Source organism: Oncorhynchus clarkii, chromosome 26 (assembly GCF_045791955.1).
Source record: "Oncorhynchus clarkii lewisi isolate Uvic-CL-2024 chromosome 26, UVic_Ocla_1.0, whole genome shotgun sequence".
NCBI classification, from domain to species: Eukaryota; Metazoa; Chordata; class Actinopteri; order Salmoniformes; family Salmonidae; genus Oncorhynchus; species Oncorhynchus clarkii.
Genome location: NC_092172.1, coordinates 48034890 through 48050281, shown reverse-complemented (window position 1 = coordinate 48050281; position 15392 = coordinate 48034890). Strand labels below are relative to the sequence as shown.

General features: G+C 47.3%; 1 protein-coding gene across 1 annotated transcript in view; it reads right to left on the bottom strand.

Moving 5' to 3' along the window:
- LOC139385215 (probable E3 ubiquitin-protein ligase HERC1) overlaps positions 1-15392 on the bottom strand; it is a 230863-nt gene that overhangs the window by 130948 nt on the left and 84523 nt on the right. Inside the window, exons 29-37 of the mRNA XM_071130328.1 lie at positions 13619-13858; positions 11807-11927; positions 11259-11496; positions 10755-10939; positions 10064-10219; positions 9506-9612; positions 8252-8362; positions 7405-7569; positions 54-293 (exon numbers count right to left, since the gene is read on the bottom strand). Of these exons, the coding sequence (XP_070986429.1) occupies positions 54-293; positions 7405-7569; positions 8252-8362; positions 9506-9612; positions 10064-10219; positions 10755-10939; positions 11259-11496; positions 11807-11927; positions 13619-13858 (1563 nt within the window). The remainder of the gene's footprint in view (positions 1-53; positions 294-7404; positions 7570-8251; positions 8363-9505; positions 9613-10063; positions 10220-10754; positions 10940-11258; positions 11497-11806; positions 11928-13618; positions 13859-15392) is intronic.

Here is a 15392-nt window from a genome sequence, read left to right as displayed (position 1 = left end):
CTCAGAACTGAGGGGGGGGGGGGGGCAAACTAACAGTAGCTTTATGTTCTGACCTCGCCGTTCTTCCCGAAGGAGATGGTGCGTGCCTCCATGTCCAACACACAGGTGATGTAGTCTCCCTGGGTGAAGGAGGAGAGGGTGAGGGTCTGCTCTCCGTTGTGGTACAGGTTCCCGCTGTAGGCCCGGTACAGCCACATGTCTGACGTGGTGCGGTGGTTGAAGTCATGGACAGGCCAACGGGACACCCCGACGCACGTCCCCTCGTTCCCACGGTTCTCCTTCACAATGTAGAACTACAGGTAGAAACAAACAATGACAATGTTATGAGATACAGGAAACACATTACATAAAGGACGTGACGCAGCGGAACGGGAGCTCATTACTGAAGACAGCAGAACGGGAGCTCATTACTGAAGACAGCAGAACGGGAGCTCATTATTGAACGGGAGCTCATTACTGAAGACACAGCAGAACGGGAGCTTATTACTGGAGATGGCAGAACGGGAGCTCATTACTGAGGACACAGCAGAACGGAGGCTCATTACTGAAGACAGTAGAACGTGAGCTCATTACTGAAGACACAGCAGAACGGAAGCTCATTACTGAAGACAGCAGAACGGGAGCTCATTACTGAAGACAGCAGAACGGGAGCTCATTACTGAAGACAGCAGAACGGGAGCTCATTACTGAAGACAGCAGAACGGGAGCTCATTACTGAAGACAGGAGAACGGGAGCTCATTACTGAAGACAGCAGAACGGGAGCTCATTACTGGAGACAGCAGAACGTGAGCTCATTACTGGAGACAGCAGAACGGGAGCTCATTACTGAAGACGGCAGAACGGGAGCTCATTACTGGAGACAGCAGAACGTGAGCTCATTACTGGAGACAGCAGAACGGGAGCTCATTACTGAAGACAGCAGAACGGGAGCTCATTACTGAAGACTCAGCAGAACGGGAGCTCATTACTGAAGACTCAGCAAAACGGGAGCTCATTACTGAAGACACAGCAGAACGGAAGCTCATTACTGAAGACAGCAGAACGGGAGCTCATTACTGAAGACAGCAGAACGGGAGCTCATTACTGAAGACAGCAGAACGGGAGCTCATTACTGAAGACAGGAGAACGGGAGCTCATTACTGAAGACAGCAGAACGGGAGCTCATTACTGGAGACAGCAGAACGTGAGCTCATTACTGGAGACAGCAGAACGGGAGCTCATTACTGAAGACAGCAGAACGGGAGCTCATTACTGAAGACTCAGCAGAGCGGGAGCTCATTACTGAAGACAGCAGAACAGGAGCTCATTACTGAAGACAGGAGAACGGGAGCTAATTACTGAAGACAGCAGAACGGGAGCTCATTACTGGAGACAGCAGAACGGGAGCTCATTACTGAAGACTCAGCAGAACGGGAGCTCATTACTGAAGACAGCAGAACGGGAGCTCATTACTGAGGACACAGCAGAACGGGAGCTCATTACTGAAGACAGCAGAACGGGAGCTCATTACTGAAGACTCAGCAGAACGGGAGCTCATTACTGAAGACTCAGCAGAACGGGAGCTCATTACTGAAGACTCAGCAAAACGGGAGCTCATTACTGAAGACACAGCAGAACGGAAGCTCATTACTGAAGACAGCAGAACGGGAGCTCATTACTGAAGACAGCAGAACGGGAGCTCATTACTGAAGACAGGAGAACGGGAGCTCATTACTGAAGACAGCAGAACGGGAGCTCATTACTGGAGACAGCAGAACGTGAGCTCATTACTGGAGACAGCAGAACGGGAGCTCATTACTGAAGACAGCAGAACAGGAGCTCATTACTGAAGACTCAGCAGAGCGGGAGCTCATTACTGAAGACAGCAGAACAGGAGCTCATTACTGGAGACAGCAGAACGGGAGCTCATTACTGAAGACAGCAGAACGGGAGCTCATTACTGAAGACAGCAGAACGGGAGTTCATAACTGAAGACAGCAGAACGGGAGCTCATTACTGAACACACAGCAGAACGGGAGCTCATTACTGGAGACAGCAGAACGGGAGCTCATTACTGAAGACAGCAGAACGGGAGCTCATTACTGAAGACTCAGCAGAACGGGAGCTCATTACTGAAGACAGCAGAACGGGAGCTCATTACTGAAGACAGTAGAACGGGAGCTCATTACTGAAGACAGTAGAACGGGAGCTCATTACTGAAGACAGCAGCACGGGAGCTCATTACTGAAGACAACGGAACGGGAGCTCATTACTGAAGACAGCAGAACGGGAGCTCATTACTGAAGACAGCGGAACGGGAGCTCATTACTGAAGACAGCAGAACGGGAGCTCATTACTGAAGACTCAGCAGAACGGGAGCTCATTACTGAAGACGCAGCAGAACGGGAGCTCATTACTGAAGACAGCAGAACGGGAGCTCATTACTGAAGACAGCAGAACGGGAGCTCATTACTGAAGACTCAGCAAAACGGGAGCTCATTACTGAAGACACAGCAGAACGGAAGCTCATTACTGAAGACAGCAGAACGGGAGCTCATTACTGAAGACAGCAGAACGGGAGCTCATTACTGAAGACAGCAGAACGGGAGCTCATTACTGAAGACAGGAGAACGGGAGCTCATTACTGAAGACAGCAGAACGGGAGCTCATTACTGGAGACAGCAGAACGTGAGCTCATTACTGGAGACAGCAGAACGGGAGCTCATTACTGAAGACAGCAGAACGGGAGCTCATTACTGAAGACTCAGCAGAGCGGGAGCTCATTACTGAAGACAGCAGAACAGGAGCTCATTACTGAAGACAGGAGAACGGGAGCTAATTACTGAAGACAGCAGAACGGGAGCTCATTACTGGAGACAGCAGAACGGGAGCTCATTACTGAAGACTCAGCAGAACGGGAGCTCATTACTGAAGACAGCAGAACGGGAGCTCATTACTGAGGACACAGCAGAACGGGAGCTCATTACTGAAGACAGCAGAACGGGAGCTCATTACTGAAGACTCAGCAGAACGGGAGCTCATTACTGAAGACTCAGCAGAACGGGAGCTCATTACTGAAGACTCAGCAAAACGGGAGCTCATTACTGAAGACACAGCAGAACGGAAGCTCATTACTGAAGACAGCAGAACGGGAGCTCATTACTGAAGACAGCAGAACGGGAGCTCATTACTGAAGACAGGAGAACGGGAGCTCATTACTGAAGACAGCAGAACGGGAGCTCATTACTGGAGACAGCAGAACGTGAGCTCATTACTGGAGACAGCAGAACGGGAGCTCATTACTGAAGACAGCAGAACAGGAGCTCATTACTGAAGACTCAGCAGAGCGGGAGCTCATTACTGAAGACAGCAGAACAGGAGCTCATTACTGAAGACAGGAGAACGGGAGCTAATTACTGAAGACAGCAGAACGGGAGCTCATTACTGGAGACAGCAGAACGGGAGCTCATTACTGAAGACAGCAGAACGGGAGCTCATTACTGAAGACAGCAGAACGGGAGTTCATAACTGAAGACAGCAGAACGGGAGCTCATTACTGAACACACAGCAGAACGGGAGCTCATTACTGGAGACAGCAGAACGGGAGCTCATTACTGAAGACAGCAGAACGGGAGCTCATTACTGAAGACTCAGCAGAACGGGAGCTCATTACTGAAGACAGCAGAACGGGAGCTCATTACTGAAGACAGTAGAACGGGAGCTCATTACTGAAGACAGTAGAACGGGAGCTCATTACTGAAGACAGCAGCACGGGAGCTCATTACTGAAGACAACGGAACGGGAGCTCATTACTGAAGACAGCAGAACGGGAGCTCATTACTGAAGACAGCGGAACGGGAGCTCATTACTGAAGACAGCAGAACGGGAGCTCATTACTGAAGACTCAGCAGAACGGGAGCTCATTACTGAAGACGCAGCAGAACGGGAGCTCATTACTGAAGACTCAGCAGAACGGGAGCTCATTACTGAAGACGGGAGAACGGGAGCTCATTACTGAAGACGCAGCAGAACGGGAGCTCATTACTGAAGACGCAGCAGAACGGGAGCTCATTACTGAAGACGCAGCAGAACGGGAGCTCATTACTGAAGACGGGAGAACGGGAGCTCATTACTGAAGACAGCAGAACGGGAGCTCATTACTCAAGACTCAGCAGAACGGGAGCTCATTACTGAAGACGCAGCAGAACTGGAGCTCCTTACTGAAGACAGCAGAACGGGAGCTCATTACCACAACGGTTTAACTAGGTTCAATGTTTAACTAGGTTCTAAGTTTAACTAGGTTCTAGGTTTAACTAGGTTCTAGGTTTAACTAGGTTCTAGGTTTAAATAGGTTATAGATTTAACTAGGTTCTAGGTTTAACTCGGCTCTAGGTTCAACTAGGCTCTAGGTTTAACTAGGTCCTAGGTTTAACTAGGTTCTAGGTTGAACTAGGTTCTAGGTTCAGCGTTGTCTTACCTTCTCTCCAGGGTTACTGCTGTAGAACATGACACAGGGGTAGAGCTCTGTGGCGTCCGCGTCCAGAACGGGAGCTCATTACTGAAGACAGCAGACCGGGAGCTCATTACTGAAGACTCAGCAGAACGGGAGCTCATTAATGGAAGATGCAGCAGAACGGGAGCTCATTACTGAAGACAGGAGAACGGGAGCTCATTACTGAAGACAGCAGAACGGGAGCTCATTATTGGAGACAGCAGAACGGGAGCTCATTACTGGAGACAGCAGAACGGGAGCTCATTACTGAAGAAAGCAGAACGGGAGCTCATTACTGAAGACAGCAGAACGGGAGCTCATTACTGAAGACAGCAGAACGGGAGCTCATTACTGAAGACAGCAGAACGGGAGCTCATTACTGAAGACTCAGCAGAACGGGAGCTCATTACTGAAGACTCTGCAGAACGGGAGCTCATTACTGAAGACTCAGCAGAATGGGAGCTCATTGCTGAAGACTCAGCAGAATGGGAGCTCATTGCTGAAGACAGCAGAACGGGAGCTCATTACTTATTACAATGTGATTTTCTGGAATTTTTTTTCTAATTTTGTCTGTCATAGTTGAAGTGTACCTATGATGAAAATTACAGGCCTCTCTCATCTTTTTAAGTGGGAGAACTTGCACAATTGGTGCCTGACTAAATACTTTTTTGCCCCACTGTATGTATGTATGTATGTATGTATGTATGTATGTATGTATATATATATATATATATATATATATATATACATACAGTGCCTTGCGAAAGTATTCGGCCCCCTTGAACTTTGCGACCTTTTGCCACATTTCAGGCTTCAAACATAAAGATATAAAACTGTATTTTTTTGTGAAGAATCAACAACAAGTGGGACATAATCATGAAGTGGAACGACATTTATGGGATATTTCCAACTTTTTTAACAAATCAAAAACTGAAAAATTGGGCGTGCAAAATTATTCAGCCCCCTTAAGTTAATACTTTGTAGCGCCACCTTTTGCTGTGATTACAGCTGTAAATCGCTTGGGGTATGTCTCTATCAGTTTTGCACATCGAGAGACTGACATTTTTTCCCATTCCTCCTTGCAAAACAGCTCGAGCTCAGTGAGGTTGGATGGAGAGCATTTGTGAACAGCAGTTTTCAGTTCTTTCCACAGATTCTCGATTGGATTCAGGTCTGGACTTTGACTTGGCCATTCTAACACCTGGATATGTTTATTTTTGAACCATTCCATTGTAGATTTAGCTTTATGTTTTGGATCATTGTCTTGTTGGAAGACAAATCTCCGTCCCAGTCTCAGGTCTTTTGCAGACTCCATCAGGTTTTCTTCCAGAATGGTCCTGTATTTGGCTCCATCCATCTTCCCATCAATTTTAACCATCTTCCCTGTCCCTGCTGAAGAAAAGCAGGCCCAAACCATGATGCTGCCACCACCATGTTTGACAGTGGGGATGGTGTGTTCAGTGTGATGAGCTGTGTTGCTTTTACGCCAAACATCACATTTTGCATTTTTGCCAAAAAGTTCAATTTTGGTTTCATCTGACCAGAGCACCTTTTTCCACATGTTTGGTGTGTCTCCCAGGTGGCTTGTGGCAAACTTTAACCAACACTTTTTATGGATATCTTTAAGAAATGGCTTTCTTCTTGCCACTCTTCCATAAAGGCCAGATTTGTGCAATATATGACTGATTGTTGTCCTATGGACAGAGTCTCCCACCTCAGCTGTAGATCTCTGCAGTTCATCCAGAGTGATCATGGGCCTCTTGGCTGCATCTCTGATCAGTCTTCTCCTTGTATGAGCTGAAAGTTTAGAGGGACGGCCAGGTCTTGGTAGATTTGCAGTGGTCTGATACTCCTTCCATTTCAATATTATCGCTTGCACAGTGCTCCTTGGGATGTTTAAAGCTTGGGAAATCTTTTTGTATCCAAATCCGGCTTTAAACTTCTTCACAACAGTATCTCGGACCTGCCTGGTGTGTTCCTTGTTCTTCATGATGCTCTCTGCGCTTTTAACGGACCTCTGAGACTATCACAGTGCAGGTGCATTTATACGGAGACTTGATTACACACAGGTGGATTGTATTTATCATCATTAGTCATTTAGGTCAACATTGGATCATTCAGAGATCCTCACTGAACTTCTGGAGAGAGTTTGCTGCACTGAAAGTAAAGGGGCTGAATAATTTTGCACGCCCAATTTTTCAGTTTTTGATTTGTTAAAAAAGTTTGAAATATCCAATAAATGTCGTTCCACTTCATGATTGTGTCCCACTTGTTGTTGATTCTTCACAAATTTTTTTTAGTTTTATATCTTTATGTTTGAAGCCTGAAATGTGGCAAAAGGTCGCAAAGTTGAAGGGGGCCGAATACTTTCGCAAGGCCCTGTATATATATATATATATATATATATATATATATATTAGAATAAAAATATATGGGGGATTGGAAGTGATGCAGACAATTACATTGTAGCTTCCACCAATCTATCTGCAGTATTAAAGCTGATCAAAAACAAACAAACAAAAAATTATACAAAATACAAAGGATTGCTATTCTACAGTAGTTAATTTGAACCGCTGTCAGTCTGCTTTCCTTTGACCCCAGAGGCTGGATGACAAGCAGGACGTATGCTCTTCTGAGGTCTGACACATGCCATTTCCCCTCAAACGTTAGCAACGGGACAGTAGGCGTGTTTACACATGCCATTTCCCCTCAAACGTTAGCAACGGGACAGTAGGCGTGTTTACACATGCCATTTCCCCTCAAACGTTAGCAACGGGACAGTAGGCGTGTTTTCACATGCCATTTCCCCTCAAACGTTAGCAACGGGACAGTAGGCGTGTTTACACATGCCATTTCCCCTCAAACGTTAGCAACTGGACAGTAGGCGTGTTTTCACATGCCACTGGTAGCACACAGAGGAGATGTACTGTACCTTCCACTGGTAGCACCCAGAGGAGATGCCGGTAGAGGCTAGTCCATATCCCTTCCCCCCGCTGCCGTGGGTCAGACCCTGGCCATTCTCCACCACACAACACTGAGTCTTCTCCGGGTCAAACGACACCTCCTGGATGGGAAGGTTCTCATCCTCCTCCTCACCCTGGGGACAGACGGATGAATCAGTTAGTCAGATTGCGAGCCAGTTAATTCACAGACAAGAAGACAAAGTAGAATAAAAAAATAAGAAGAAGAAAAAGTCTGAGAAAAGAAAGAAAGAAAAAGAAGAAGAAGGAAAAAGAAGAAAGAAGAAGAAGAAGAAGAAGAAGGAAGAAAGAAAGAGAAAGAAGAAGAAGAAGAAGAAGAAGGAAGAAAGAAAGAGAAAGAAGAAGAAGAAGAAGAAGAAGAAGAAGGAAGAAAGAAAGAGAAAGAAGAAGAAGAAGAAGAAGAAGAAAGAAAGAAAGAAAGAAAAAGAAGAAAGAAAGAGAAAGAAGAAGAAAAAAAAGAAGAAGAAGAAGAAGAAGAAGAAGAAGAAGAAGAAGAAAGAAAGAGAAAGAAGAAGAAAAAAAAGAAGAAGAAGAAGAAGAAGAAGAAGAAGAAAGAAAGAGAAAGAAGAAGAAAAAAAAGAAGAAGAAGAAGAAGAAGAAGAAGAAGAAGAAGAAGAAGAAAGAAAGAGAAAGAAGAAGAAAAAAAAGAAGAAGAAGAAGAAGAAGAAGAAGAAGACAGAAAGAGAAAGAAGAAGAAGAAGAAGAAAGAATAATAACAGTAAGAAGAAGAAGAAGAAGAAGAAGAAAGAATAATAACAGTAAGAAGAAGTGATAGAGAGCATTATGAGTAGTCCGTACCTGTAGTTTCAGCTCCTGCTCTTTCTCCTTCATCTGGATGGTGTGCTTGGCCTGGGCGATGGGAGCTTCCCACATACAGTCAGCCAGCAGGGAGAAGAGACGCTCCACCACCTAGAGGAGGACCTCACCTTTTACCAGCTACCTCATCATATCCTCTTATTAGGACCTCACCTTTTACCAGCTACCTCATCAAATCCTCTTATTAGGACCTCACCTTTTACCAGCTACCTCATCAAATCCTCTTATTAGGACCTCACCTTTTACCAGCTACCTCATCAAATCCTCTTATTAGGACCTCACCTTTTACCAGCTACCTCATCAAATCCTCTTATTAGGAACTCACCTTTAACCAGCTACCTCATCATATCCTCTTATTAGGACCTCACCTTTTTACCAGCTACCTCATCATATCCTCTTATTAGGACCTCACCTTTTACCAGCTACCTCATCAAATCCTCTTATTAGGACCTCACCTTTTACCAGCTACCTCATCATATCCTCTTATTAGGACCTCACCTTTTTACCAGCTACCTCATCAAATCCTCTTATTAGGACCTCACCTTTTACCAGCTACCTCATCAAATCCTCTTATTAGGACCTCACCTTTGTACCAGCTACCTCATCATATCCTCTTATTAGGACCTCACCTTTTTACCAGCTACCTCATCAAATCCTCTTATTAGGACCTCACCTTTTACCAGCTACCTCATCAAATCCTCTTATTAGGACCTCACCTTTTACCAGCTACCTCATCAAATCCTCTTATTAGGACCTCACCTTTTACCAGCTACCTCATCAAATCCTCTTATTAGGACCTCACCTTTTACCAGCTACCTCATCATATCCTCTTATTAGGACCTTTGTACCAGCTACCTCATCAAATCCTCCTATTAGGACCTCACCTTTGTACCAGCTACCTCATCATATCCTCTTATTAGGACCTCAACTTTTTACCAGCTACCTCATCAAATCCTCTTATTAGGACCTCACCTTTTACCAGCTACCTCGTCATATCCTCCTATTAGGACCTCACCTTTTACCAGCTACCTCATCATATCCTCTTATTAGGACCTCAACTTTTTACCAGCTACCTCATCAAATCCTCTTATTAGGACCTCACCTTTTACCAGCTACCTCGTCATATCCTCCTATTAGGACCTCATCTTTTTACCAGCTACCTCATCAAATCCTCCTATTAGGACCTCACCAGTGGGTCAATTTTGAGAGGCTTCACTCTGCATACAGCTCCAGTACCTGTGTCATCTGGTCGTTCTCTACACTGGTCTCGCAGGCAGGCAGCACAGCCTCCAGAACATGAAGGGCCAGGAGACGAGTTCTCAGGTTGCCCACCAGAGGGACTCCTACAGACCAACAACAATAACACTTGTGTCATTAAAAAGCAAAAAAAAAAAAAAAGGAACAAATCTTTACGCAAATTAGTTGCTAAGCGACATTAAACAAATTCCAAAAGCCAGGCACTCGTGTGAGTTTGAAAGTTTAAAAAAGTGTTTAATGAACGGGCTAAGACACGATTCAAACAAACCTTCATCCGTTTTGACCTGACCTTTGACCTGACCTTTGACAGAAATAACATAACGAAAGGAAGACACTGGTGAAAATGGAGGCCTTTAATGCAAGTCCTTACTACCTCTGACCTGACGTCGGTCAGGATGTATACTAAATGGTTGGCTGTGCTGGGGCATATCTAACCTATATTCAAGTCGATGTAAAGAAACATCTAAACTTACAAGTACAGACTGGTGATTTTCATAATGCATTTTAACTGTAAAAATACAGTTGATTGGACCGTACCCGAGCAGCATTTCTGTGCAGCGATGTTGAGCAGCACCTCTGTCCACTTTGGAGAAGACATTTTGGATTGGATGGCCTTGGAGGAGACGACTCGCCTCAGGAACACCAGGAAGTCTCCCAGGTGAAGCTCTGCTGTGTGCTGCTTACGCACCAACGCTATGGAACACAACAACAACAACAACAACAACACCATATTACAGAGTGAAGCTCTACAGGGTGCTGTTTCCACTCCAACACAACAACATATTACAGAGTGAAGCTCTACAGGGTGCTGTTTCCACTTCAACACTATGGAACACAACAACAACAACACCATATTACAGAGTGAAGCTCTACAGGGTGCTGTTGCCACTTCACCACAACAACACCATATTACAGAGTGAAGCTCTACAGGGTGCTGTTTCAAAACAATGACGTCATGTCTGAACCCATCTTTATGCCACTTCACCACTACCATCTGTATTGACAATACTTTAGAAGATCCCGGAAAAATCTATTTGAAAAAAAAAAACGATCAAGCCGATCAACCGATTCCAGTCAGCCAAATCACTAGTAACCTTTCCATCCCTCTTCCACCCATCCTGGCAGACAATCCTCCTCCTAATGTATTAACTCATCGTTCAAATAGCACTATTACTTGATCCAAAGAGACTTCCTGTCAATGCTGCATGACACACAGTCCTCCTCCCACCTCTGAAGTCTGTCTTCTCTGGGTCGGCTCCATCCTCAGACTTCTTGTCCTGGTTCTCCTGGTTCTTCCCTGGGTCGGCAGTGAGCAGGCTGACTCCTGCCTGGGACAGAAGGTTCTTCAGCTGGCTACACAGCAAGTCCAACAGGGACTGGACCACCTTGGGTCCTAGCTTGTCTGCGTACGTCCTGGAGACACAGAGACACAGAGACACGGAGACACGGAGACACAGAGACACAAAGACACAGAGACACGGAGACAAGTCAGTCACACAGAGACAGAAACATGCATCTTTGTGGGTAGGGTTTCATGGTTGCGCCTCCTACAGGACTAAGAATCATACTCGAAGGACAATCTCAAATTGAAAGTCCCTTTTTTAATACAGGAATAGGCTTGTTCTGGACCCGGGAAACCGGCCCTATAGATAAACCAGACACGACACATCTGACGACACACATACGTAACATATATTAACAGTTTTGTTAGTGCAGCGAGCCGCTGTCTTACCCGGTGCTGATGGCCAGTATCTGCAGTAGTCGTGTGGAGGCTACCTTCAGGGCAGTGCTGAGCTGAGACACCCCTGGTTTCTGTAGCAGCTGGAGTGGTTGTCCCAGCAAGGTTTCTGTGCCACACAGCTGTGACAGCACATTGAGGAGGCCACTGGATATGGCCAGGGACACGTCCACAGACTGGTAACGCACGCTCAGGGCAAACACTGTCACCAGCAGGAGGCGCTGCTGGGCCTCTGGAACGAGGGAAAGGTGGGGGAAAAAGAGGGGGGGTGGGGAGATACCGAGTCAGTTGTCCAACTGAATGAGGTCAACTGAAATGTGTCTTTCCGCATCGGGACGGGGGAGAGAGATGGAGACGACGGTGAGAGGCAAACGAGGGAAAGGGGAGTTACTCTATAGCGGTGGTCTTCAACTACGTCCTGAAGAACTACTGGCTGCGCAGACTTGCTGTGTTACTGCAGGGCTGGACCGAAAGCCTGCACACACAGTTGTTCTCCAGGACCTGTATAGGAGAACCCTGCTTTGTAATGATGTGATGTTCACCTATGTGATGTTTGTTGGCCTGCAGGGCTCTCTCCAGCGTGACTGACAGCTGCTGGTAGATCTTATGTACGGCTGTCTGGATGTCCATCTGCAGGCTCCGCTTGGCTGCGTTAACACCGTCCTGAACCAACACAACATCATTATGAGACAGACATCCTGTCCTGAACCAACACAACATCATTATGAGACAGACATCCTGTCCTGAACCAACACAACATCATTATGAGGCAGACATCCTGTCCTGAACCAACACAACATCATTATGAGACAGACATCCTGTCCTGAACCAACACAACATCATTATGAGACAGACATCCTGTCCTGAACCAACACAACATCATTATGAGGCAGACATCCTGTCCTGAACCAACACAACATCATTATGAGGCAGACATCCTGTCCTGAACCAACACAACATCATTATGAGGCAGACATCCTGTCCTGAACCAACACAACATCATTATGAGGCAGACATCCTGTCCTGAACCAACACAACATCATTATGAGACAGACATCCTGTCCTGAATCAACACAACATCATTATGAGACAGACATCCTGTCCTGAACCAACACAACATCATTATGAGACAGACATCCTGTCCTGAACCAACACAACATCATTATGAGGCAGACATCCTGTCCTGAACCAACACAACATCATTATGAGGAAGACATCCTGTCCTGAACCAACACAACATCATTATGAGGCAGACATCCTGTCCTGAACCAACACAACATCATTATGAGGCAGACAGACAGACAGACAGACACTGGTAACATGTTAATGCAATCGGGTTCGATCCCCCGTACCTGAACACTCCCTCCCTAGTCCCCCCCGTACCTGAACACTCTCTCCCTAGTCCCCCCGTACCTGAACACTCTCTCCCTAGTCCTCCGTACCTGAACACTCTCCCCCTAGTCCCCCCCAGTACCTGAACACTCTCCCCCTAGTCCCCCCCAGTACCTGAACACTCTCTCCCTAGTCCCCCCCAGTACCTGAACACTCTCTCCCTAGTCCCCCGTACCTGAACACTCTCTCCCTAGTCCCCCCGTACCTGAACACTCTCTCCCTAGTCCCCCCGTACCTGAACACTCTCTCCCTAGTCCCCTGTACCTGAACACTCTCTCCCTAGTCCCCCCGTACCTGAACACTCTCTCCCTAGTCCCCCGTACCTGAACACTCTCTCCCTAGTCCCCCGTACCTGAACACTCTCTCCCTAGTCCCCCCGTACCTGAACACTCTCTCCCTAGTCCCCGTACCTGAACACTCTCTCCCTAGTCCCCCGTACCTGAACACTCTTTCCCTAGTCCCCCCCGTACCTGAACACTCTCTCCCTAGTCCCCCGTACCTGAACACTCTCTCCCTAGTCCCCCCCGTACCTGAACACTCTCTCCCTAGTCCCCCCGTACCTGAACACTCTCTCCCTAGTCCCCCCGTACCTGAACACTCTCTCCCTAGTCCCCCCGTACCTGAACACTCTCTCCCTAGTCCCCCCCAGTACCTGAACACTCTCTCCCTAGTCCCCCCAGTACCTGAACACTCTCTCCCTAGTCCCCCCCAGTACCTGAACACTCTCTCCCTAGTCCCCCCCGTACCTGAACACTCTCTCCCTAGTCCCCCCGTACCTGAACACTCTCTCCCTAGTCCCCCCCAGTACCTGAACACTCTCTCCCTAGTCCCCCCAGTACCTGAACACTCTCTCCCTAGTCCCCCCCAGTACCTGAACACTCTCTCCCTAGTCCCCCCCGTACCTGAACACTCTCTCCCTAGTCCCCCCCGTACCTGAACACTCTCTCCCTAGTCCCCCGTACCTGGTAGTGGTGTAGTTGGACATTCTCTCCCTTCAGTCCCCCGGTGCCCACGGTCCCAAGACCGAAACATCCAGCCAGGAACTGTAACCTGACGGAGGTCAGGAGGGAGGAGGACTGGAAGGCGACGCTGGGGCTGGGTCGACCTCCTGGTCCGCTCCCACCACCTCCTGCAGCCTGGCTACTCTTCTCCTCCATCCCAGAGATCAGCACCACGATCTGGTGTAGAGCCTCCAGACGCAGCTGGAGAAAACATTGACACACATTAGTCCTAGATGACTCTGTACCGTAATACCCTGTATATAGCCTCCACATTGACTCTGTACCGTAATACCCTGTATATAGCCTCCACATTGACTCGGTACCGTAATACCCTGTATATAGCCTCCACATTGACTCGGTACCGTAATACCCTGTATATAGCCTCCACATTGACTCGGTACCGTAATACCCTGTATATAGCCTCCACATTGACTCGGTACCGTAATACCCTGTATATAGCCTCCACATTGACTCGGTACCGGTACCACCTGTATATAGCCTCCACATTGACTCGGTACCGGTACCCCCTGTATATAGCCTCCACATTGACTCTGTACCGTAATACCCTGTATATAGCCTCCACATTGACTCGGTCCCGGTACCCCCTGTATATAGCCTCCACATTGACTCGGTACCGGTACCCCCTGTATATAGCCTCCACATTGACTCGGTACCGGTACCCCCTGTATATAGCCTCCACATTGACTCTGTACCGTAATACCCTGTATATAGCCTCCACATTGACTCGGTACCGGTACCCCCTGTATATAGCCTACACATTGACTCATTGACTCCACATTGACTCTGTACCGGTACCCCCTGTATATAGCCCCTGTATATGTTGTTGATCCATGACCAGGATGGTTCTCACCTCAGCCCTGTTCTGTTGTTGGTCTATGACCAGGATGGTTCTCACCTCAGCTCTGTTCTGTTGTTGATCTATGACCAGGATGGTTCTCACCTCAGCCCTGTTGTTGATCTATGACCAGGATGGTTCTCACCTCAGCCCTGTTCTGTTGTTGATCTATGACCAGGATGGTTCTCAGCCCGGTTCTGTTGTTGATCTATGACCAGGATGGTTCTCACCTCAGCTCTGTTCTGTTGTTGATCTATGACCAGGATGGTTCTCACCTCAGCCCGGTTCTGTTGTTGATCTATGACCAGGATGGTTCTCACCTCAGCCCGGTTCTGTTGTTGATCTATGACCAGGATGGTTCTCACCTCAGCCCTGTTCTGTTGTTGATCTATGACCAGGATGGTTCTCAGCCCGGTTCTGTTGTTGGTCTATGACCAGGATGGTTCTCACCTCAGCCCTGTTCTGTTGTTGATCTATGACCAGGATGGTTCTCACCTCAGCCCTGTTCTGTTGTTGATCTATGACCAGGATGGTTCTCACCTCAGCTCTGTTCTGTTGTTGATCTATGACCAGGATGGTTCTCACCTCAGCCCTGTTCTGTTGTTGATCTATGACCAGGATGGTTCTCACCTCAGCTCTGTTCTGTTGTTGATCTATGACCAGGATGGTTCTCACCTCAGCCCTGTTGTTGATCTATGACCAGGATGGTTCTCACCTCAGCCCTGTTCTGTTGTTGATCTATGACCAGGATGGTTCTCACCTCAGCCCTGTTCTGTTGTTGATCTATGACAAGGATGGTTCTCACCTCAGCTCTGTTCTGTTGTTGATCTATGACAAGGATGGTTCTCACCTCAGCCCGGTTCTGTTGTTGATCTATGA